This window comes from Lathyrus oleraceus, chromosome 2, assembly GCF_024323335.1.
Source record: "Lathyrus oleraceus cultivar Zhongwan6 chromosome 2, CAAS_Psat_ZW6_1.0, whole genome shotgun sequence".
NCBI classification, from domain to species: domain Eukaryota; kingdom Viridiplantae; phylum Streptophyta; class Magnoliopsida; order Fabales; family Fabaceae; genus Lathyrus; species Lathyrus oleraceus.
Genome location: NC_066580.1, coordinates 147,977,081 through 148,002,549, shown reverse-complemented (window position 1 = coordinate 148,002,549; position 25,469 = coordinate 147,977,081). Strand labels below are relative to the sequence as shown.

Here is a 25,469-nt window from a genome sequence, read left to right as displayed (position 1 = left end):
TCTTTTGACTGAGCTTGCTTGAATATTGTTGTCTAACCTCTTTGTTTTGTAGGTGGCTTGGCTCACATGCCATAAGCCTTGTGCCTTGCACATCCTTGTGCCCCCTAATGGACTGTTGTTGTCTGTTTCTGTTTGTTTTGTTTGAAGTTGCATACTAACATCTGCTTGACTGTTTCAGGTGCTTTAGTTGCTTAGTTCCTTGTGAACTTTTTACTTTGCTTTGTTTGTATAAGCAACTTGCATTGAGGTATGTCTCTTTTACTCCATGTAGTCTGGGAGACCTGGCCTGTTACTTGGCCAGGCAACTGTCTGAAGCCCTCCTTAAGAGGCAATGTTTGTGGATGTTTAACTTTGTCCTTGCATAGAGTCAAAGTCCTCCTAAGTGAAGAGGCAATTGGTGGAAGGTAGGGATATGCAGTCTATCCCCCACTATTCAGTGTGTCATCCGCTTTGCTCACACCACTGTGTTGATGCATTGCAGATACAAACCCAAGATCTTGTACAATTGTACAGTTGAGTCAGTATTAAATGTGTAGCAGGGTTCCCACTTTCTGAACCCACACATTCTTGTCTTGAACTCTCCCAGGCCAGGGATAAGAGCTGTGAGGTCTCATCCTCACTTCATCCTTTCATCTGCTTCACCTTAGCCCCTCAATGGCAAGGTTAAGAGCAACATTCACCCAGTTCCAGAGGTTTGTTTGTTGAGGTTGATATGACCCCTTGACTAAAACCTAACCCTTGTTTGAGCCACTTGTTTGTGTATAGCGTGTGCTATCTGTGCTTGTAGGATTGTTTGACTTGCTTCCTGTGCAAGTTAGGATAGTTTGACTTGCTTCCTGTGCAAGTTAGGATTGTTTGACTTGCTTCCTGTGCAAGTTAGGATAGTTTGACTTGCTTCCTGTGCAAGTTAGGATAGTTTGACTTGCTTCCTGTGCAAGTTAGGTTTAGTTTAGACTTGCTTCCTGTGCAAGTTAGGTTTTGCTTGGCTTGCTTCCTGTGCAAGTTAAGTGTGTGTGGCTTGCTTCCCGTGTGAGCCATACTTAGGATAGGTTGGCCCTTGTGCCATTTAGCTAGAAACCTTAACTTAGGGATGATTTGCATGATAACATCTAGGCTCGAGTCGTAGTCTCCCTAGTTGTGTCTCCTTCTGTTATCTGGTTAGGCTAGTCCTTTATCCCTGCGTAGGGGAACTACATCGCCCTGATCTTCATACCAGATGAAGTATGTAGGCAGGAGATTGAGCTGATCTCTCCGGGCGCCTTTTTCTTTTTTTTGTGTGTGTTTGGCAACTATTAGGCTCGAGCTCTAGTCTCCCTATTAGTTTGTCCTTTCAACCTTTGTGTTCCTTCTGACGTCTCAGCGCCTCTTTTTGTTTGCGTGGCAACTATTAGGCTCGAGCTCTAGTCTCCCTTTTAGTTTGTTTGTTCGCCCTTTTCCTTTTTGTGTGTGTTGTTTGACAGTTATAGGCTCGAGTCCCCGACTCACTATTAACTTGTTGTGTTGTTGTGTGCTTGGAAGCTGATGTAAGTCCATCGAGTGGCATTTGGGTTCCAGTGTGCGCGTGTTTGGTTCGGATGCTGATGTAAGTCCAGCAATTGGCATTCAGGCTCCATGTTTGCCTTCTTGTGTGTGTTTAGGTTCGGATGCCGATATAAGTCCAGTGATTGGCATTCGGGCTCCACGTTTGCCTTTGCCTGTGTTTGTTTGTGTGCGTGTCAGCCGAGCTACGAATGCTCTGATTCTTCTCTCGTCCGAGAAGATACGTATGCATAGGATGCGATATCCTAGCGAGCATGTGTTGTTTCCCCAGTCCGAGCTACTTTGACTCTGATGTCTATGCCTGATAGACTAAGTAGGCCCAGGATGCGACATCCTGCCGAGTCCAGTTTCAGTCAGTCTCTTTCGTTTCTTTCAGCCAGTGTGTGTGAATATTTGAGCAGTGTTTAGCAACCAATTTATCCTTCCTTTTGTGCGTGGATCCCGTAGAGTACTACGGATGCGTAGGGGTGCTAATACCTTCCCTTCGCATAACCGACTCCCGAACCCATTCTCTTTGGTCGCGAGACCATGTTCTTTCCCAGGTTTACTCTGAGCGTTTCCTTTCCCTCTTTTGGGATAAATAACGCACGGTGGCGGCTCTGTTGTTCTTTCTTTTCCCGCCGGTTTTTCGCGCGATGCGACACATACCCGTAAGCCACCTTTACACCGCTAGAGACATATCTGATTTATTCATCAAGGAAGATTGCATGGTTTCCCGATTTCTATAGTGTCGAATAAGGATAAGGTGTTTCTAATCAATTTTTGGTCTGAAATTTTCAAACAAACAGGGACAAAGTTGAAGTATAGTAGTGCTTATCACCCACAAACTGATGGACATACAAAGGTTGTAAGTAGGTGCTTAGAAACTTATTTGAGATGCATTACGTGAAGGAAGCTAGAACAATGGCCTAAGTGGTTAGACTGGGCATAATACTGGTATAACACCAACTACCATGCATCACAAAAAACAACACCTTTTGAAGTTTTGTATGAGAGAGTTTCCCTAATATTGGTTAGAGGTGATGTGAATGTCTCATTTGTAGACGAAGTTCACATATTGACAACAAAGAGAAATGAGATGTTGGAAGAAATGCAGGAGCAACTTTTGAGGGCACAAAATATCATGAGAAATTAGGCCAAGAAACATGGAAGGGAGATGGAGTACAACAGAGGAGACATGGTGTATTTGTTGATAACACCTTATAAGCTGAAGAAGTTGGCTAAGAGAGTTAATCAAAAGCTTAACCCTCGATATTACGAGCCTTATGAAGTGATCTGGTGGATAGGTCAGGTAGCCTATGAACTAAAATTACCCGAAAGATACAAAGGTTCATCCAGTTTTTCATGCTTCAATACTAAAGAAAGTCATAGCTGCGAATACCGAGCCACAACCATTGGCAGATTATATGAATGAAGATTGGTATTTTGAACCAAGTCCTGAGAGTACCCTATGCACCAGATGAAATTCTCAATGGATGGTAGAAGTGCTAATGAAGTGGAAAGGGATGTTAAAGTTTGAGAACTCTAGGGAGATAGAAGAAAAAATGAGGACTGAATTTCCATAATTTCTCCTTGAGGTCAATGAGGGTTTTGAGGGGTTGTTAGATACGAAAAAAATGTATAAGAGAATGCATGGGTACCTGACTGCAGGAAATAATTCTCTTAGACGCCTGGTTATAGGGAATAATTCTCTTGTACTAACTTGAAGGTCAGCACATGATGTGTGACAGGTGGCAGAGAGAGAAAGTGGATCAGATTATTAAATAGAGAAGAGATATTCAGTGGAGGTTAGGCATGAATTAAATGATTACCATCCTAGAAGAGATTAAGCCTCTCGAAGAGCTTAGCTATCATTTTAGCATTTATTTTCTAATATTTCATCCGAGTATTCTTCGATTAGATCTCATTTGAACTCTAACTTTTATTACAGTTGTAATACATTTCCAGAATTCTTAAATTCTTCACTGTTGTAATACATTTCCAGAATTCTTAAATTCTTCACTATTTCATTTTGTTTATCCATTTTGATCTTACCACTATTATAGATGGAATCATAGTACCTAAAATAGTCATAAGCTTTAAGAACTCTTTTCTATGAAGAAGTTATCCCATTCCTTAATAATTTTAAACTGGTGATGGGGTAAGCTTTCAAATATGTATATGGATTCAGTAAAATTCTAGTTTTATGATGAATGGTTCCGTGTGCTGATAAACTTAATGAAATTCAGTTTCTATGACATTTTCATCTTAAATCTCGGTTTTAGTTAATTATGTGGTCATGTGATTTACACTGCAAAAACTATCAGTTGCCATAACTGGAAAAAAATCACATTTTGAAAACAAAATCATTTTAGAACAGTTCACCTTTTCTCTTTATTAAGGCTTGGCATCTGATAGTAAACAAGAATTCGAAAAAAGTTAAGAATATGGAAAGCAAAAGAGGATTGAAGTAGCAGCACTAGGAAAATCGTAAAGCTATGATCACACTACTGTAGCCTACAAATGCACTAGAAATCCATGTGAAAGCGCACACAGATCACTCCACTGTATGGCAAAGAAACAACCGGGTGGCGAACAATACTCCCCCATATTTGATATATATTATGTTACAACATAAACATACATATTGTAAGTTACCAGCATACAGTATCACTTCATACATGTTTGTTGCCACCTACTGATATTAAACATGCCTAAGATGCAGGTGACAAGTAAAAAAACAATATGATACAAGATCGCATAATGTTACAGCTCCACCAGAAGTTCTCGTAGTAGGGGAGGGGTGAGGACAGGATAATCACAACAACCACATAGACAAGCCAATTAGAAATGGCGAAGTCAGACAGGATAATCACAACAACTACGGAGACAGGCCAATAAGAAATGGCCAAGTCAGAACATATTCAATGATACATTAGTTAGACCAGACATGAACCAGACCATGTCTGTTGCCTGTATAGATCTCGTTGCGGTCTTCATCGTAGAAAAGAGCAGTAATGTCTTCCAAGGCTTCTGTGACTGTGCTCCTTATTCTGGAGGCCTGTTTTCGCTTCTTTGAATTACAACCACCACCCGGGCAATCGTCACTGCAGTTGCATTCCTTTGTAATGGGAAAGCTATTACTTGCTCTTATCTTTGCAAGACATTTACCGGTTAAAATGTTGCTGACATTGATAGATCCCGCTGCATTAAAAAGGCAGAAGTTGTTAGTAATTTGATACATGCTTTTTTAAAACAAACCATATAATAAATTGATCACAAACACAAGAAAAAATCATAAGATGCTCTAAGATTATAAGGTAAGAAACTAATCTTTCGAGATTAACTAAAATACTCTCAAGATATTTCCATAGATATGCAAGCGCCTTATCAAATATTGATCCCACCGTACCACCATTCGCACAAAGTGCATAAGAAAGTAAGAGCAAACAAAACTATAAATAATTGGGAAAAGGTAGCAGCTGGGCAGAGGAGGGATACAAAAGAAAAAAGTACCATTTCCTTCGGACAATGACTCATCTGAATCAGCCTTGCAGTATGATATGATAAGATCCTGGTCACTGGTTATATAAATGTTGTTTGTATTGCAGTCAGGATGCCACAGAAGGTGATCCTCGAAAGAAGTTACAAGTTCTCCACGGAAATTCCACACAGCCACAGTTCTATTTCGAAACGTCAGGAATAGTTGGTTCTCGTATAAGAATATAAATGCAGATGGCGTCATAAATTCCGTTTTGCTTACTTCTTTAAGCTCAAAAGTACGAACCTAAAGGTAATTAAAAGTAAGATACATGGCTGTTGAACAATGTATGTAACCCATGAATAATTGGGAGCATTACTTACATCTAGGATTTGGAGGTTTTCATTTTCTTGCTTGACGAGAAGTTTTTCATTGAACTGTTCAATAAAGTCCACCTTACTATTCCGATGAATCAGATGGTTGAATGACTTCAAAACAGTACCATCTTCTATTGAGAGGATTTTTAGTGGGACATGACTGCTTGTTTTAGAATAAATCAACAACATGATCCCCGGGCTGAGAAAAAAATGAAAAAGAGAAAAGTTGTATAAGGCCATATAAATTAACAACAAATAAAGTATAAAATAAAGCTATCAATTACACTAAAACATGATGTTATATTCTTAACAAAAATTGTGAATTACCAAAAAAACACAACTATGCAAGGTAGTTGCTTGTAGATTGGAAAGTAAATTTCACAAACACAAATATAATTACCTGATCTTAATCTCTTGCACATTTTTATCTGCAACGGAGTATAACAATGTATAGTTTTTCAGGTCAAACACCTTGTATATGCTACAGAGGGAAAAAAAGAGAGCTATCAGTATATCCACGTCAATAATTTTGAAATATAATATTATTAAAATTACATATAAATATCAGAATACAAAAATACTTACCTATCCTGTGCAGAGTATGTCAGTACCTTCCCATTGACATCATCAAACTCTACAAAACCTGGCCATTTCAAAGACTCGGATTCGAAAAGAGCAAACCCAGCATCTGGTTGAACCCTCCTTATATATCTGGAAAACAGATATTTTAGCATAGAACACAAAATTGGACAGGCGTCAGGCAATTCTTGCAATCTACAGCTCTTATCTGTCTCTCTATTGTTGAGGTTGGAAAATAACAGTAGGAGGTGATAAAAAATTAGAGGTATACTTACTCAGTTCTGGTGCTTCTGCATTTCAAAGAACTGTAACTGTCTGAAGCATAGACAGAAACTGTGATAAGTGAGTCGTTGTTTTTGTTATAAAACAAACTTCTTATCACTTCATCGGGACTGACATTCAAGAAGCATATCCTTTCATTGGTCTCTGCAGCAAACAATGGAAACATGTAACATATATCATTGAACATAATATTCTGATAAAACATCACAATTTATTAAAATACATAATATAAATGCCGATAACAAGGTTTTAGTACTACCTCGGTTAAATGCTGCACACACGCCAGATTGTGCAAGGGCAAAAACAATGTCCTGGGCCGCTACAATTTCGATAATCTTTGACCTCTTTCTAAAAAATGGCAATACGACGGAAGAAGGGCCTTTTGGATCATACGTATCATATTCTTCCTATAAATATATCCATATCCATAAGTGGGGGAAATGAGCACAGTAAAGCAAAGTACACATCTCATCATAGCAGGATTTCAAATGTCGCATTACACCTATGAGGAATATGCTACAAAACAAAATAACAACCACTGAATGATTTGTGTGGATGTCTGCGTTAACACGTGCCGGACACGCCTAGACCACAAGTATCATTGGCGTTTTAATGCCTCTTTCCAACCATGATTCAATCAATTAAATATTTTTAACGTTTTCCCCCTTCCCATTGTTACGGAGGCAGGAAACCCGCAACCATAATTATTCTCTTCCTTACATTAAAACCAATTGCTAAATTATATCAAGGCACAAGCATGTAGCAGATTCAGATTAGTCTTCAACATATAAAAATATCATCATATACAGTTAATCTATAAATCAATCATCACCCATACAATCTTAACACAAAACCCTCTATAAGGAAAAGAATTCATAATTCAAATTTTGCTAGAGCATCCTAAAAAAGCTTTATCACAAATATGACGTCTCCACACTAAACAGTCAAACCCTAAGCAAAATGTTCCATTTTATGACAATGACAATAACAAATATTAATCTAAATTCCACTGATTTTGTTACTTCATCATGCATATGAAATTGATTTAAACAAAAAAAAAAACTCACAATAGATTAAGGAAAAATAACCACACAAAAAAATTCGAAAATAAACTTTGAGAAAAAAAACACAAATTTGAGTTGAAGAAATGGAACCTGCAATCGAATATTGCGGAACCTTTCTTGAGCATCAGTGATACTAAAACCCCGAATACTTTTGGTACAAATTTCACGTCTCTGAAGCTTCCTAACACTGTTGATAAACCCATCACCAGCACCACCACGACCCTGCTTCTTTTTCGCCACCACACGACGGCCACAGCAGGGTCTCGGACTCACAGTAATTCTCCTCCCACCACCTTCCATTTCTCGGCCAACTCCTCCCCGAACACAGGGCGAAGGAGCCACCGCTCAAATTTGTACTTAACACAAACCCTAAAAAAAATTCAATTCTAGTTTTCAAAAATTGGATCTAACTTTTCAAATTTTTTAGAGGGAGAATATGAAAATGAAATTAAAAAGAAATAAAAATAAATAAAAAAGAAAAAGAGAATCAAAGAGAAGGAAATTAGTTGAAACGAAGAAAAATCTGAAGTGTGTATGAAAATGTTGTGAAGTGATTTAATAAAGACACTATTGTTGTTGTTCTTTTGTAATTTACAACCTGTAACATGCTGACGTCATGCCAAGCTTGTTTTTCGGGCTTGGGCCCATGTGTTTTGTGTAGATCTTAACCAAGCTTTTTATATAAGATAGGTCAATTTGAAATTGTTTGGATAGAGCTATTATGGGTCAAGTTTGATAAGATTGTTGATTTTGATTATTTGCTTCAATTTTAAGTTAGGAATATATGAGTAGGGTTTGTTGGTGTGAAGAGTTGTTCTAGGAGAGCTTTTTATGTTTCTATCTTCTTTTCCATAGTTCTTAGGGTTGGATTTGTAGTTTTTTATTGGCAAAATATTATATTAAGATAAGGATGATTACTCTAGATGATAGACATAAATGAATAAGATATATGAATACAACAAAATAACAAACAAACAAAAATCTAGTATGAAAGCACTCAAAAAAGAGCAAAAATCTTAAAAACACCCCCTTAACAAATTAAAACTGCAAGAAACATATAAAAAAAACACTAAGTATTAGAGAGACGAGTAAAAATTTCTTGATTCAATATTGATTCAAACACGTGATAGGATTTTGAAGACAATTAAAGAAGAATGATGAGTTCAAACTGGATGTTAAGAAACCAGTGTTATCATTAAAATAATATTTGTGTGAATAATATTATTGTTAAAAAGATATTTGTATAAATTTTTTTTTTAAGTATGGTAGTTTTTTTTAGCGTAGTTGTTAGATGTTATTTTGTATATTGTGGGACTACTAGAATGTGACAATAATGGACATTGTCTCGTATGTATGATACTTTTAGACTAGATGGATTGAAAGTGAAACCCGAGCTTAGAATACCTAAGTCTAAGATGAATTTATCTAATCAGTATTATTATATCAACAATACATGTATTTCTTTAGACCTTATTTATAAGAAAAAAAGTTTAAATTTTTTGACTTTAAATATAAACAAATATCAATAAATCTAAATATATTTAATGTCTTTATCTTAAAATTATCATGCATTAATTATTTAATATTTTTATCGGATGACAATTTAATCAAGGATATATTAATAATTATGTTATCTCTTTTACATAAAATCAAAAAAATTAAATACACATAACTATCATTCTTAATAAACGTGTAAATTTTTTTCTTTCTTATATATAAAAAATCTTATATTTTATAAGAGTTTGATTTCAAATAATAATGTGTTGTTAGAATGTCTTAATATAACTAATTACTAGATTATAATCAAACAAGGGTAAGTGGAAAAAATAGCCTAATTAGTGAGAGAGAGAAAAATATAATTATATTGTATATTAAGTTTAAATTAAAATAAAATGTATATTAAATAAATCAATTATATATATTTTAATCAAGAGCTTTAAGATGAAACGGTAAAAGTTAATCTTTTGAACGAGAGTTTTGCCATTTATTAAGCAAAAATATGTATGTTATATCTTACATTTAATTCAATTCATTCTTCATACATATCTTAAGATTTGTTACAACCATTTTTTTAGTAGAAAGAGAGAGCCAAAGACCCAAAGTAAGAGAAACTAGGTAACAAACCTAACAAAAAAAACCAACACAATCAAAATCTAACAACTGATTAAGTCAGGTGGGAGAACATTCAACCAAATCCCATCACCATATCTAGGGAGGTCCATCTTGACTAATAAATCAACACACTTTTTATTTTCCCTAAAAACATGTTTGAATATGACAACTTCAAACTTATGAAGAAGGATAGAAATATGTCTAGCTAAAGAAGAACTTTGACTGGAAATCGGACTAGAACCAGTCAGGGTGTCAGCAACATGCTTGTTATCCACTTAGATAAGAATATTCTTGAAATTGTGTTGTCAGGTAAAATCCAAACCAACATAAACCCCCCAAAACTCAGCCAAGAGGCTATTACACTTGCCAAAATATTTATGATAACCATCAATCCATCTACCAAAGTTATCACGAAATAGGTCACCATAGCTAGCACCATAATTGACTTTGCAAGCTCCGCCAGAGTTAAGACAGATCCAACCCGAAGAATGAGTGCACCACCGCAACGACACTGAATGGTTTTGCGAAGGAAACAATCTACGGATAAGGGAGTTACTGATTATGTAGAGCAAATCATGCTTGCAAATATCAAATTATAAGGAAAGACAAAGAGGGGGTCATGGATATTTTTGTTTCGCCAGGTCCAAATGATATGGCAGCCCGTTGCCATAAAGTCGCCCAGTCCGGGGCATCAAAGTGGAACGACGAAGACAAATTAAGCTAAAGTCATTCAACCAAAGAAACGAAGAAGAATAGATGTTTGAAATTATTACTAACCAATTGAGCCCAAATGCTTTTAGGAGTAGAGCAGTCCCGAATGGCGTGCAAAATGGTGTCCGGTTGATCACCACAAATATCGCAAAAAGGACGTTGTAGTTGAAGACAGTTGAGGTAGACATTTGTGATGATACCATTATGCAAGATTTTCCAAATGAACATTATGATTATTTCAGGAACTTGAAGACTCCAAATTAAGTCCCAACGATTATGAGTATTATCAACAGTATAGTGGCAAAAAAGATAGCACATACTAGAAACCGAGAACTTTCTATAGTTGGTGTCTCCCCATAAACAAATGTCATGGACAAAATGTGAAGGAAAATTAGGAGGAATACCATACAGCTTGTCAATGATATCCTGAGGGAGAATACTGTGAACAAGACTCCAATTTCAGTTTCCGTCAGTGGATAAAAGATCAGACAAAGAATTAATGTTTAACCTAGAAACATCTTGTTGTTGAACATGTTGTTTAAGGATAACTCTCTGAATGACCCACACGTCCTCCCACATGTTGATAATAGCGCCATCACCAACCTTCAAGAAAGCCATATTGACAAGCTTGGGATCCATACCAACTATAGACTTCCAAAGATAAGAGTCATTAGGCTTGGCAGTCAAATTACAAACAACAAGTCTCTTAGAAAGATATTTAGTTTTCATGAGCGACGACCAAATTGACGAAGACCTGGTTTTGAAAGACTAGGCCAGTTTGGTGTTGAATTTCAGTATTGATATCAAGAGTGAGTATTTGTTTCGTCGTATCCACGGGGGCTGGTGTGATATCAATGTCGTTCAACATTTACTATGATTTTAAGCGTAAGTTTGCAAGATGTTTGATGGTTTAAAGCTACAAAATATAAAATAGATGAATGATAAATAAAGTTTTAGAGAGATGAGAACTTGTCAAGATTGAATTTTATCCACCGATAGAATATATAATTTACCAATCAATTATACACAATCTAAGCATTTATCAATATCACCATGTATCGCTCGCCGACAATGTTTATGTCTAAACTCCTGACAAGAGTTCAATCGTATTATTGAATCGACGATCTCTCAACCTATTAAACAATACAGTAGCATTAAGACTCGATACTCAAGTGAATGTTAAACCTAAATTTATGTCTAAAGTTTAGAATATAATAGATGTTCATCTTAGATCAAGGTTTGAACCGTATTTCTCAATATCAATTCAAATCATAAGAATAACATGAAAACAAAGATAACATCGATATGGATTCATAAAAAGATTGTATACAACGCCATGATCAACAAAAATACATACTTTTACGATGAACTTACATCCAATTCCAAGAATAAAGGGATTTAGCTACTCATGGTAGTTAGATACAAAGAGAAGAATGAAGTTGAACATGCATCAATCGTGATTACCCAATGATTTATGCAAACTCAGCTTTCGATCTTCAAGAAGCACCCTCTACTGTTGTTTTCTAAGTCTTTCTCTCTCTCTCTCTCTCTCTCTCTCTCTCTCTCACACTCTCTCACTCTCTCTCTCCAAAATGTAATATATTTTACAAAGTAACAATTGAAACCTATTTATAAAAAACAAAAAGTTGCAGACCGCGTTAAGCCCCAAATTTGGCGCTCAACGCCAAATCCAGAAAAACACATTAAACCACCTTAAATGGCGCTTAACGCAGGAAAAGGGCGCTTTGCACTAGCCCCTGCCTCAGCAATTCCAAGCGCACTTTGAGCATACTAAGCCTCACCTAAAGCTTTGCATTCTTCCAAAAATTGCATGTTGGATCTATTTCTTCCTTCTTTTGATGTTCAAAGCTCCTCCAATGCAAACCTACCTACAAAATGAGTTGCAAATGATCAATCTACACAATATTTACACATAAGTTGAGGTTTTGAATCGTGAATCCAAAGAATCAAGCTAATAAGTGCCATTTTTTCATGCATAAATTCACCATAATTTGGCACTTATCATTTGGCGAGGCAAGCTATGTTCATAACCTTGAGATTACGCATGGCCAACCCGCCTTACTTCTTGGACTTACATATAATGTACCAATTAAAAGAGAAAAGATGTTTATGCTCATTAGGTTCATCCCAAATGAAAACACGTTGACATTGATGAATTTTCTGGATGTAGGCTTTAGGAATGGCCATTGCCATCATGGAGTAAGTTGGTAATGCTTTGATCACCTCTTTAGGCAACGTAATTCTGCCCCGCGAAGGAAAGTTGGTTGCTCTTCCAGTTAAAGAGCTTAGATTGAACTTTATTCAAGAGGTAACCAAAGTCTTGGATTTTGGGATTGTTTTCGTTGATAGGCACCCCAAGGTAGGTGCCAAAAGTAGAAGTCTCTTTAAAACTGGATTGAGCAATAAACAACCTTCTAGTAGATAGGGAACCATTTCTAGAAAACATGATACTTTATTTATCAATATTAATCTTTTGTCCAAAGGAGTCACAAATTTTTGACAGGGTATTCATGAACACTTGAATTTGAGCTTCAATGGCTACACCAAAGAGGATAAAATCATTAACAAATATGAGATGGGAGATGTCAGGGTTTGTGTTACCAATCTTTAAACAATGTCAAGTCCCAAAATCCACAACATCATGAATCAAATGAGAAAGTTTATCCATGCATAGAACAAATGAATCATGAATCAAATAACTGCTACCTAACGTTCACTTCTTCAGCCTTCGTCACGTACACTCTTGCATGCACTTTGCTTCTGACTTCTTTCCACGTGTCCTTCAGGATGAGACTGAGAAGTAGTTACTCATTTTAAAACAAACGTCTCTCGTGCCCAAATAACTGTTGATTCGACGCGCTTCCTCTTTGCTGCCGAAAATACCATCGTTGAAATGTCTTCAAAAACGTTCATTTTCCCTGAAAAAATACTAAGTCTCAATTTTCTCCACCCTTGAGACTTCGACAATATATGTGTCAGCAAATGTCTAGTTGCCCTTAACTTTTCTCAATCCGTAACTTGTGCTGGGTTTTTTAACCCTTGCCGAAAAACTCAACTAACACTGCCTTATCATGTTATACATTGTTGGACCTTCATAAAAGGATCATCAACGCCTCAATAGGCTACCTATTTAACGTAATACTATGAATAATAGAAAATCCACAAAGTTAAGATTTCATAAACAAACCACCAAAGTCATGAACATATTCATTAAAGAAAAGCCCTGAAGGGCATGGTTGCAAACAAGCCTACAAAGGGCGAGAATACAAATAACATACACAATAAAAAAACAAAATTGAACTTGCCCACATGTAACGCTTGAGGTAGTCACCTCACACTAGACTTAAGGGACTCTCCCCATTAGGGAAATCTATTCAGATAGGGCAACATAAAGCAGTACGCCTCGAAACTAATTAAAAATGAAAATAGTGGAATATGAATAATGAACAAGAGTACAAGCTCCTAAAATGTTGAATGCATTCCAACAAGGCTTAAGGGACTCGCCCCAAGTAACACTTGCATGACTTGCCCCAAGAAAGGCTCGAAGGTGTCACCCCACGAAGAAAACCTACTCAAGCAAGGCGACATAGATAAATACACCTAAAAATTAATTATCAAAGAAAAAAATCTAAACGAAATAAGGCAAACCGCCACAAGGTAATAATCATTTTCATTAATAAGGTTCTGAAGGACGATGTTACAGATCCCCTCTAACAAGATAATGAAACATGTAGTAGGAATGTAAGGGCCTAAGAGTTTACAAACTCCCCCTATGGAGTCTGGTCTAAAGGGCTTGACTATTTAAGTCTCGTCTGAGGTCTCTTTTACGAAGTTCCACCTAAGGGACTCGACTATCTAAGTCTCGCTCATAAATAAATTATCTTTTACCAAAATTAAATCACTTCGCCCATTCTAAAGGCTTCGTGCTTGAGGAACTGCATACTGAGATAATATTATTGGACCATAAATGACCACTTATGGTAAAAATGAGCTAAGTGCGTCAATGTTGGACTTAATCGCTTGATTGGGCATGGCCGCTCGATTGAGCTTAGTCATCCTGAAGCTGGGCTTGGAAACCTGATCCATTTCTCTTGTCAAACATGGATTATGAGATGTCCAAGTAATATCAGTCAAATGAAAACCTTTTCCCTGCAATTTAGGGATATGAGTTTTCAACCCTTCCCATATTTATGATCATGGAATGAGAGAAACCACCTCTTGGTTTTCTACCCAAAGTCCAACGACTCTCATATAAATACTTGAATCCCATAATTAAGAGATCATCCTTAAATTCTAGAGAAAAACACACAAAGTCCCTCACTCCCTACGTAAGCGGGCTATCTCTTATTGAAAAAATCTCAAATTTTAAATTGATTAGAGATAGAACATGAAAAAATTTATATAGAATGACACCCCTGACTTTAAAAGTCGATTTTAATCAATTATCTAAGAATCAATTATGTCAAACTCTAATATCTCTCTAAACTATTATTATACTTTTTGGTGAGTAAAAAAAATTATTCATTTTTTACATAAATAAATTCAAATATAAAATATTTTATATTCAATCTACTTGTAAATAAAATCAATTTATGAAACCAATTCGTATATAATCAATTTTTCCTCTCGCCAGACTTTTTTTCCCACATTTTCTTTCGTGTGATAATACATGAAGACTAAACTTAAAAGTTTAATTGTTAAATAGTTATTATAGCCAAATGACAGAGCAGTTATCCACACTTATAAAATTGACATCAAGTATATATCTATTAATATAACATACTCGCAAACTATCTATTTTGTCCTCCACTTCAAAATTATTTTCACTTACAAAAAAATTAAAATAATTAAAATATAATTTTTCCATGACTTCAATTAAAAGTTGCCACATATCAATTTGTTATTTGATATATATTTTTTTAAATTTTTATTTCCCCTCTCTTTTCATTCTCACTTTTTCTTTCAAACTAAATCCATTTTTCTTTTATATATATATATATATATATATATATATATATGTATATATATTTAAACAAATTAACTTGTACAACTGCTTAAGTATTTTGCTAGTTTAGATAAGATAACAAAAGCATCTTTAATAAAAAGAACTTATTTTGATTGCTTAAGTTATTTGTCTGAGATTATTTTGATTGCTTTAGTTATTTGTTTGAGATTAAATTGCCACAATGCATTTAAACAATATCTAAATAATTTAAAGTTATTTTACTTTGATGGTGATTTCAATAAACAACTATATCTGATCCAATCAATTTAAGTTTGATGTTATCAATTATCAAGATTAATACTCTCTCTGTCCCATATTATAAGCAAATTTCATCTTTTTAGATTCATTAAATAATTAATGTATCTAGTCTATATATAGATTAAATACATTAGTTATTTAATGAATCTAGAAAGGTGAAATTTGCTTATAATATGAGACGGAGGGAGTATTATCTAATAATAACAAGACACTTTTTATATTGTTTTATAAAATAATTTACACAAATATTTAAACAAACCACAAACCACCTGTATTTGGGATTTACTATACCAGTACCTTTGTGACTTTGATGCAAATAATTGATAAATAAATTTTTAAAATATATTAATTTTAAAGAGAGATGAGTTGGTCATTTTTTTTTTAATAATTACCTTTTTCAATTTAAATTCTAAAATAATCTATTTTTCAAATTAATTACGAAAATAACCACATTTCATTACTTATGCGTCAGTTGAACAAACGCATCTAATTGCTAATCAAAAGAGGTGCCCTAGCCATTGGCGCATGCATGCAATGCAAATGAGCATAGGCGCCATAGAGATGGGTGCATGCATGCCTTGAAGCCACATGCATTGGCGCATGCATACACTACATCAATGTATGCGCCAATGCATGTGGCACATGCACTATGCATTTTTTTTATTTCATATTTTATATTTATAAATAATTAAAGTAAATACTTAAATGAAAAAAATATTAGAATATAAAGTTAAAATACATAACAATTGACAAGAAAATCAATGACTCGTCCGATTAAAACGCCACATATTCCACATCCAGATGCGTTAGCCTGTCTTCGAGGTCTCCCACGATTTTCCTAAGGTGTTTGAGGTCTTTGAGTGCTGACATGGTGCAATGGTGGCTGGTGTGAAGTTCTGGTGGAATGTCCAACGGTATTTGATAGATTTGTCATCATTTCTCCCCAATAGTTTGGGGGTTGTCGCCAACGGTGCTTCCGTAATTGAGTTCGATGTCCATGTTGTCGTAGTTGGGTCGTTCTAGTTGGGTGGATTGTGGACGGTATGGTTGCCTGAATTGAGGCATTTAATCATTTTGGAAATGAAGTAATGGTTCCCGTGGTGTACTAAAGTCAAACAATGGTTGGATGTTGTGGCGATGAGATATTTAGGTATTCATTGGTGGGGGACTACGATGGCATGATGCTGAATCGTATGAATCATCTGTGCTATAGACTGTTGTGGTGGCTGCATATGCTTGTTGGTGGTTATGGTTTGATTCCTAATTTTGAGTTTGGGTGAGTACAATAATCTCGCATATTGTAACACAATACAACTATACTCCATCAGACATGAAGGCATGGATAGGTAGGACTAAGGCAGTTGAAAAAGTGTTTGTCAATTGGGAGGAGTCATATAAACAACTTCCAAAATACTTGGTGGCTCTTAAATATTATGCTCCAGGGACTGTTGTCAATTTGGAAACGTTGTCGGCGTATACCACAGACGGGACTTGTGCTATTGGTAATGGAATATTCCACTGACTCTTCTGGGCGTATCAATCATGCATCGAAGATTTTACTTTTTGTAAATCTATTATACAAATTGATGGTACATAGTTGTACGGGAAATACAAAGGAATGCTACTGATGGTAGTGGCACAAGCTGCCAACATCAACATTTTCCAATCGCCTTTTCCCTAGTTGAAAGGGAGACTGCTGGGGGATGGAGTTTTTTCCTAAAAAATCTCCGATTGCACGTTGCTCCTCAGCCTAACTTATGTTTGATCTCAGACCGATACCCTTCAATAGTGAGTGCCTAAAAAATATTGATAATGACTTGCAAGATCCTCCGTCGACGCATGTCTACTGCATTAGACATATTACTCAAAATTTTATGTGGGAGATCAAAGACAAAACGTTGCAGAAGAAGGTTGTCAACGCAGGGTACGCATTAACAAAACCTTCTTTCAAACACTACCGCGAAGACATCAGATTGTCAAACGCATATGCAGTAAGGTGGGTCGATAATATTCCATTGGAGAACTGGACTAGGGCATACAACAACGGTCAACGTTGGGGTCACATGACAACAAATCTTGTGGAATCAATAAACTTTATCTTCAAAGGCATCTAAAACCTATCTATAACCGCTTTAGTGCAAGCAACCTATTTCAGGCTAGGGTCATTATTTGAGACCAGACGTTCCAAATGGAGTTCAGTGTTACAATCCGGGAAGTTGTTCAGTGATGCTTCAATGAAATTCACTAAAGAGGAAGTTGTCAAAGCTAACATACATGTGGTAATGGTGTTTGATCATACTAAAGGTTGATACAATGTTGTCGAGTCCATGAATCACAATGAAGGCATGCCGAGGGAACACTATCGAGTGGAACTAGATAGAGATTGATGCGATTGTGGAAAATTCCAAGCCTTTCGTATGTCCTGCTCCCATGTCATATCAGTATGTTCAAAGGTTTGATGAAATCCATCCTACTTACGATCTAACATTTACAAAGTCATAAGCATTTGCAATGTTTATAAAATTAGCTTTTTAGTGGTAGCAAAAGAGGATTATTGTTCTGCATATCAAGGGGACGTTATCTGGCACAATGAAATAATAGGAATAAAGAAAAAGGGCCGCCAAAACAACACCTGTATTCGGACCGAAATGGATACGACGAACAAAATGGTTATATTATGTAGTTCATGTCGTTAGCCCGGTCATAATCATACTAACTATCTCAGTGTTGGAACAAAAACAATAAGATAATTTTAATTGTAACTCTTTTGCTTTATATTAAAAACAACATTCATTTCATATGATAACTTTGTGAGGAAATACCATCACAAACAAATACAACACATAAGCAACACATAAACAACAAAACAACAAACTACAACAAATAAAATACCATCACTAACAAATACAATACATAAACAACATAACTATGCAATTACAACAACATAAATATGTGATTACAACCATCAAAACAAATTTGTACATAATATACATCCTCCTGTGAACGTCTTTGTCAGTCTTAATATCCACCCATAAACGAACTTCTCCATTTTGGTTGAATGTGGACTCAAGCCATTGAACTCTTCTGATCCTTTCACCCTCTATAATTTCTCTATCTAACCAACGGTTCAAGGTCCTATTAAGATGTTCAAACATTTATATATTCCAAAGTTGAATCTTTATCGGAGGTTGCAATGCTGAAAAGATTAAATCGACATTTCTCTTGTGAATATATGAATATTCAGACATTTTAAAGAAAAGAAAATTGAAGGAGATTGGAGGAAAATGGAAGGAGGGTAAGAAGTTATGTGAAAAATTATGGGAGAAATGTCGTGTATCTATAGATCAGTGCACACATGCATGTGTCATTACCTTAGGTGCACACACACATGGCTACATGCATGCGCTAATGCATGTAGCATACATTCACATGCCTACATGCATGCGCGAATACATGTGGCGCCTTCACATGCATGCGCCATTGCACGTGGCGCCTTCACATGCATGATACAATGTATGCACCAATGGTTAGGGCGCCTCCTTTGATTAACAATTAGATGCGTCAATTCAGTAATGAAAGGTGATTATTTTCGTAATTAATTTGAAAAATAGGTTATTTTAGAATTTAAATTGAAAAAGGCGGTTATGTTAAAAATAAATAATGAGTTGGTTTAGAGAGAAATAGAGAGAAAGGTGTCAAAGGTACCAAAATTTAAAGGTAGTTAATCCCTCTCTCATGTATCTACTCTAATAATAAAAAGAATTAAATGCATTTTTAATCTCTTTAATTTGAGCATTTTAAACCATTGATCCCCTATTACAAATTTGATTTTAATAGTCTTTGGATGACTAGGATAAAAAAATATTTTTTAATTATGTGGCAAGGGTGACTAAGATAACTATTAATTAATATATTTTTAAATTAATTAATATTTAATAAATTACATTAATATGTTTCTAAACTAATTAATTAGTTAAAACTTTTAAAATTAAAGTCCATTAGATACATCTATAATCCAAAAAACTCATTATCATTCTATTTCTCTTAAGCAATAAGTTATGTATATTGAAGTTTTATAAACTCTTACAATATTTAAAACAAAAACAACATGTGACTTGCTTAAGAGTAAAATTGCATAAGCTTTCCTTAGCTGATTAGATGTGTGCATATTCTAGGGGTGGATAAAAAATCGTAACCCACCCGATGTCACACTATTATGGAAGGTTCACCCGCAATCACAATATTTATCCAATAAATAATTTGAAACGAGAAATTAAAATTCAACACATCAGAAGAGGAAATAATTTGAAAACCATGGTCACTAGATCAACATGTACACAGTTTGATTGAAAATTTGTTGTTTATAGTAAATTTTCTTCATTTTAAATACAAACTCTACCATATATTTTGCAACATATTTTGCATTGAAGAATCAAACAGTAGAAGGGATAACAACAAAAAGATGCAGACATGACATTGATGATTGTTTTTGCTAATATTAAAACAATTCACTATAATTCTTGCACCTCACGATTAATTCATTGCTTTAATGTGCTTCTAAAAGTTTGCAGATTCTTGCCTCACTGTGATCCACCCTTAACATGAAGAAAATGTCACACAAAACCCAAAGGATACCTCATAAATGTTGATAAAAGTCAAAAGGAACCCTATGAAGAATTTTATTTTCCTCACTAATCACTATCAAACCAAACAGAACCACTGCACTTTTTCTCTTTTTCTCTTTTTCTCTTTTTCCTTAACACAAACACAACATCCAACCACTGTTTTCTACACCATCTATGGTGAAAATCTCTGTCGAGATATGCATAATATCAGCTCGTGGAGTAAGAGCTTCACCTTCACTTTGGAAACATCAATGGTACGCAGTTGGTTGGGTTGATCCAACCAACAAATACATCACCAAAGTTGATGCTTCCACCAACACAAACCCTCTTTGGAGAACCAAGTTTTCTGTTCCAGTTGATAATTCAGACCCGGGTTTTCAAGATCTTGCATTGAATGTTCAAGTTTATAGCAGAGACCCTTTTTTCTTCTCAGAGAAACTTCATGGTTCAGCCACTGTTCTTCTCAAAGAGTTTCTTGCAAAAGACACGCAGAATGAAGAAATTGGAAGCTATCAGTTGAGAAAGAACAAGTCTAAGAAACCAAGAGGGTTTGTTGATGTTTCGGTTCGTGTTTCTCAAGACAAAGAAGAATCAAATTCTCACTCAGGTGTAGTAACAATGCTTTCTTTTTGTTTTGTTTCTCTTATGTGAATGAGGTTTTGTTTCAATATACTCTTATGGGTTCAATTGTTTAGTGCAAAAGTTGAAAACTTTGATTGAAGTTTAAAGATTTTTTTGGATTTAGTTTTTTTAGTTTATCTACTTTGTTTAAGAGAGGTTAAAACGTGATTATAAGTTCTTTTAAAGCTTATTTTCATAATCTCTACATAATTGCTTATGGAGACAGCTTATAGCTATATGCAAACAATTTAGCTTATTTTCTATAGAAATATATTGAAAAGTTTATGAACATTAGGCTCCTTCCACGAATTTTCTGAGAAAGTCCACAAGTACTTATGCCAACTCAATTTAAATGGGTCAATAAGCACTTACATGATTAAAGCTTATACTATAAACGCTTAATTATGGTTTTAAATTGCGGAAGCAATTGCGGTCATTGCGATTTTTGATTGAGAGGGGTTTGAAGTACGCCGTTGAAAAACACTTAATGTGCGAATATTTTTCAGAAGTTGAGTTTTAAGGTTCTAAATTTTGAGTTTTGACAAAAAATACTTGACCAAACTTGGGTGAAGTTGTCTGATGCGTGAGTTCAAATCACACCACAATTACGGTTGCAGAGACTACTGCATCAGTAATATTGCGGCCGCAATTGCGTTTGCAGTCCGCAATTTAAAACTACGCGCTTAATTAAACTGTTTATCGAAAATATATGATACGCTTTTAGTTTTCAAAGAATATGAAAGTTATTTGAGGCATTTATGTTTGTGATGCAGGTAATGAGGGAGGAGGAATATTGCTCTCAGATAATGGTAGTAATAAGGGTGGGAATGGACAAAGATATCACCAACAAATGGATCCAGTTTCATTCAATGGACCATTTAAACAAGCACAGACTAATGAACCCTACTCACATCCAATGCCATTTCCCACAAACTACTCTAACCCTTATGTGGGTGGACCAACCTACCCTGCAGGAGCTGGACCAAGTTATCAACCACCGCCACCACCTCCACCGTCAAATTTCGGTTACGTTCCCACTTTTCATCAAAGTAATGATGGGTTGGCACCAAGTTATTTTAATATGCCATCATCATCAGGGACAGCTCCTAGGCAGAGGGGACCTCCAGGATTTGCAATGGGAGCTGGTGCTGGAGCATTGGCAGCTGGTGCTGTAATGTTTGGTGATAACTTAATGTCAGGATTTGATTTTCCTTCTGGTATTGGAGATCCTGCTATTTCTATTGCAACTGATCCTCTTTTCTAAACAAGCAATTAAGCAGTGTTACCATTGGTGCTGCAAATCAGATATGACCGGATTCGGATTCGGATTCAACGCAGTAACTGATTTTCGCCGTTTGATCTCAACCAGTCATGCAAGGGACATGTTTCTGTATTTTACTTTTTACTAATTATGCCTTTTATAAGTCTAATAGTACTTGTTACTTTGTGGTAAGTCATGTTCTAGTATATCCTAAGTAAATTCTAGGTCCAGTAGTGTTTTTCTTTGACACTGCATTCATCTTTCCATCAATCAGAGGAGGAAGAAAACATAGTCCTATTGAACTTAAAATCGTGGCTTATAGAAATGTTTTCTCATTCGATATTTTTATGTGTAATATGTGAATGTCCCCTCCACTTGGGATACATGGTGCCCCATCATCGCCTTGTCTTCTAATTTTTGCAGTACTTGTTGCAATTGTCTGTATATGCATATGCTTTATTGCTTAGGTTTTGCTTTTATGTTATTCGTCGATCACAACTAGTGGCCCATAAAATCATAGAATAAGGTCTCAACTGTTAATGCATAAGAGGAAGAAGATGAAGATGATGAAGATGGAAGAGAGAGAAGAGAGACGTAACTAACTTTTAACAGAAGATTGAAGTCCTGTTATTGGTTGTCAAAATGAAATCAATTATAAAGTTGTTTAAATACACAAACTTAGCATACCATGTAGGCTAAGCTAAAATGTTATACTAAGCAGAAAATAAAATTACATCTAACATCATCCCTTAATTCATACCCAGTTACTCAAAATCTACAACGTCAATTTCATCCCTCAATTTGATAAAGTGTTCAGTCTTGATATCTTTGGTTAGCATATCTGCCAGCTGCTTTTGAGTACTACAATTAGCAAATTCAAGCACTCCATTCTGAACTTGATTCCTTAGAAAATGAAACTTCGTGTCAATATGCTTGCTTCTTCCATGCAACACTGGATTCTTGATAAGGCTTATAGCTGATTTGTTATAAATCATCAACTTCATAGACTTACTCACTTTGATCTTCAGATCCTGCAGCAAGTTCAGAATCCAAACAACTTGACAATAAGTCAAAGCACCTGCAATGTAATCAACTTCACAGGTTGACAATGCAACCACTGGTTTCTTCTTGGAGCACCAAGAAATGAAACCTCCCATATATTTGAAAAAATATCCAGAAGTACATCTTCTGTCAACTCTGTCTCCACACCAATCAGAGTCTGAATAACATATCAGCTCTGAATCATATTTAGCATTAGAAGGGAAAAAATTCCATACTTCAGAGTCCCCTTAACATACCTCAATATCCTAACAACAACTTGGTAATGTGACCACTTTGATTTGTTTATAAACCTACTCACCATTCCAATTGCATAACAAATATTAGGTATGATATTACAGAGATATCTCAACGAACCTACCAACTATTTAAAAGTTGTAGCATTTACATCATCATCCTCAACATTAGAATCCAACTTGTGATTTGTTTAAACAGATGTGATTGCAGACTTGCAATTTGTTAGCTCAAATCGCCTCAAAAGCTCAAGCTCATACTTCAGCTAATGCAAGATTATACCCTTATTAGAGTATATAATCTCCATCCCGATAAAATATGTCATATTTCCTAGATCAATCATCTCAAACTCATTCATCAACACCTTCTTGAACTTAGCTATCTCACCTGAACAACTCTCTGTTAGCAACATGTCATCAACATAGAGACACATACGAATCATATTACTATCAGATGTATGCTGAACACAAACACCATACTCAATCTCACATTTCATGAATCTTTGAAGTTTGAAAAATGAATCAATTTTCAGATTCCAAGCTCTAGGAGATTGTTTCAGTTCATACAAGGTTTTATGCAACTTGTACACCATCCCTTCTTGATTCCTTTTATCAAATCCAGAAGATTGTGATACATAAACTTCCTCTTGTAAAGGACCATTCAAAAATACATATTTTACATCTAAATGCATCAGAGGCCAATTTTTGTTAGCAACTATAACAATCACCACTCTGATTGTTTCATGTCTAGCTACAAGAGCAAACATCTCAAAGTAATCTAGTCCAGATTTCTATAGAAATCCTCTAGCTACTAGCCTTGCTTTGTGTTTGCCAATTGATCCATCTGGATTTAGTTTCACCTTGTAAACCATCTGACACTAATAGATTTCTTGTCCTTTGGAAGCTCAGTCAACTCCTAAGTCTTGTTTCTTTCTATAGCCTCAAGTTCTTCTTTCATGAACTTCAATCACACTTTCTTCTTGAGAGCTTCTTCAGTAATTACTGGTTCAGAGTCTACCCATATGGAACACTGAATGACTTCCCCTTCATAGTTTATCCTCAGTATCTTGCAACATATCAAACTCTGCAAATCTTCTTGGTATTTGTCTGATTCTTTGTGGTCTATGAACTTGTTCAGAATCTTTTTCAGATGCTGGAACAATATCATATGATGGATTACCTTCAGATGTCGGGCAACCTTCAAAGGCATGATTACCACCAGATTCTAGATCATTATCATAATCTAGATCAAAATCATATTCACCTTTAGATTCAGATTTTCCTTCAGACTCTTCTTCAGCCTCATAGTCACTTTCAGACTCTAACTCATCTTCAGACTCAAAATCTCCTTCAGAGGCAGATTCTTCTTATGAGTCTGAAATGTCTTTAGAAGTTAACTCAGTTGTTAACCCTACACCAATGTTGGATTGAGAATTGTTCCAATCCTACACTTCTGATTCTTTCACAATGACATCCCTACTAAATTCAACTTTGTTAGTGACAGGACAATAGAGCTTATAAGCATTTATACTGTGGTAGCCTACAAGCAACATGACTTTGCTTCTGTCATCCAACTTCCTTCTCTTAACTTCTGGAACATGTTTATAATAAACATAACCAAGCACCTTCAGATGGCTCACATTTTTATTATCTTCGGCCCACTTCTCAAAAGGAACTACTTCCTTTAGCTTCTTAGTTGGACATCCGTTCTTCTCCTCCAGCATGCTCCTTGTCATATCAAGCAAAGGTTTGTTTCTTCTTTCAGTAAGACCATTATGTTGAAGAGTGTATGGAGCAGTAACCTCATCCACAATTCCATTCTCCTCACAATATCTCTTGAACTCTATATAGTTGTACTCACCTCCACCATAAGTTTTGAGAATTTTCAGCTACCGATCACTCTGTTTTCCAACCTTCACCTTGAACTTCTGAAACTCAGAAAACACCTCATGATTAAACTTGATGAGTGCTATCCATGTCATTCTTGTGAACGCATCCATAAATTACACAAAGTACTTGTTTTCTCCAAGTGAAGATACATTAAATGGTCCACATACATCAGAATGTAATACTCTTAAAGCATGTTTTACTCTTGGAGCCACTTCTGAAGCAAATGGAAATCTAGGTTGCTTATGTTTCACGCATATCTCACATGACTTCTTAGGCTTCAAAATATTAGTAATTCCATATACCATCTTTTTAGAACCCACATGCCCCACTCTCTTGTGCCACAACTCACTATCACCTTTATCACCTTCTACA

General features: G+C 35.5%; 2 protein-coding genes across 2 annotated transcripts; one reads left to right on the top strand and one right to left on the bottom strand.

Moving 5' to 3' along the window:
• Positions 1–4,107: 4,107 nt before the first annotated feature.
• Positions 4,108–7,862, bottom strand: LOC127118590 (uncharacterized). The gene is made up of 8 exons (XM_051048806.1): positions 7,392–7,862; positions 6,497–6,644; positions 6,231–6,381; positions 5,962–6,087; positions 5,777–5,857; positions 5,383–5,575; positions 5,035–5,305; positions 4,108–4,722 (listed from the first exon to the last, which is right to left on the bottom strand). The coding sequence occupies exons 1-8, from the start codon at positions 7,599–7,601 to the stop codon at positions 4,454–4,456; spliced, it is 1,449 nt and encodes a 482-aa protein (XP_050904763.1). The 5' UTR covers positions 7,602–7,862; the 3' UTR covers positions 4,108–4,453.
• Positions 7,863–19,842: 11,980 nt separating this feature from the next.
• LOC127118589 (uncharacterized) lies at positions 19,843–22,257 on the top strand. Its single transcript, XM_051048805.1, has 2 exons — positions 19,843–20,640; positions 21,428–22,257. The coding sequence occupies exons 1-2, from the start codon at positions 20,208–20,210 to the stop codon at positions 21,916–21,918; spliced, it is 924 nt and encodes a 307-aa protein (XP_050904762.1). The 5' UTR covers positions 19,843–20,207; the 3' UTR covers positions 21,919–22,257.
• The last annotated feature ends 3,212 nt before the right edge of the window (positions 22,258–25,469 follow it).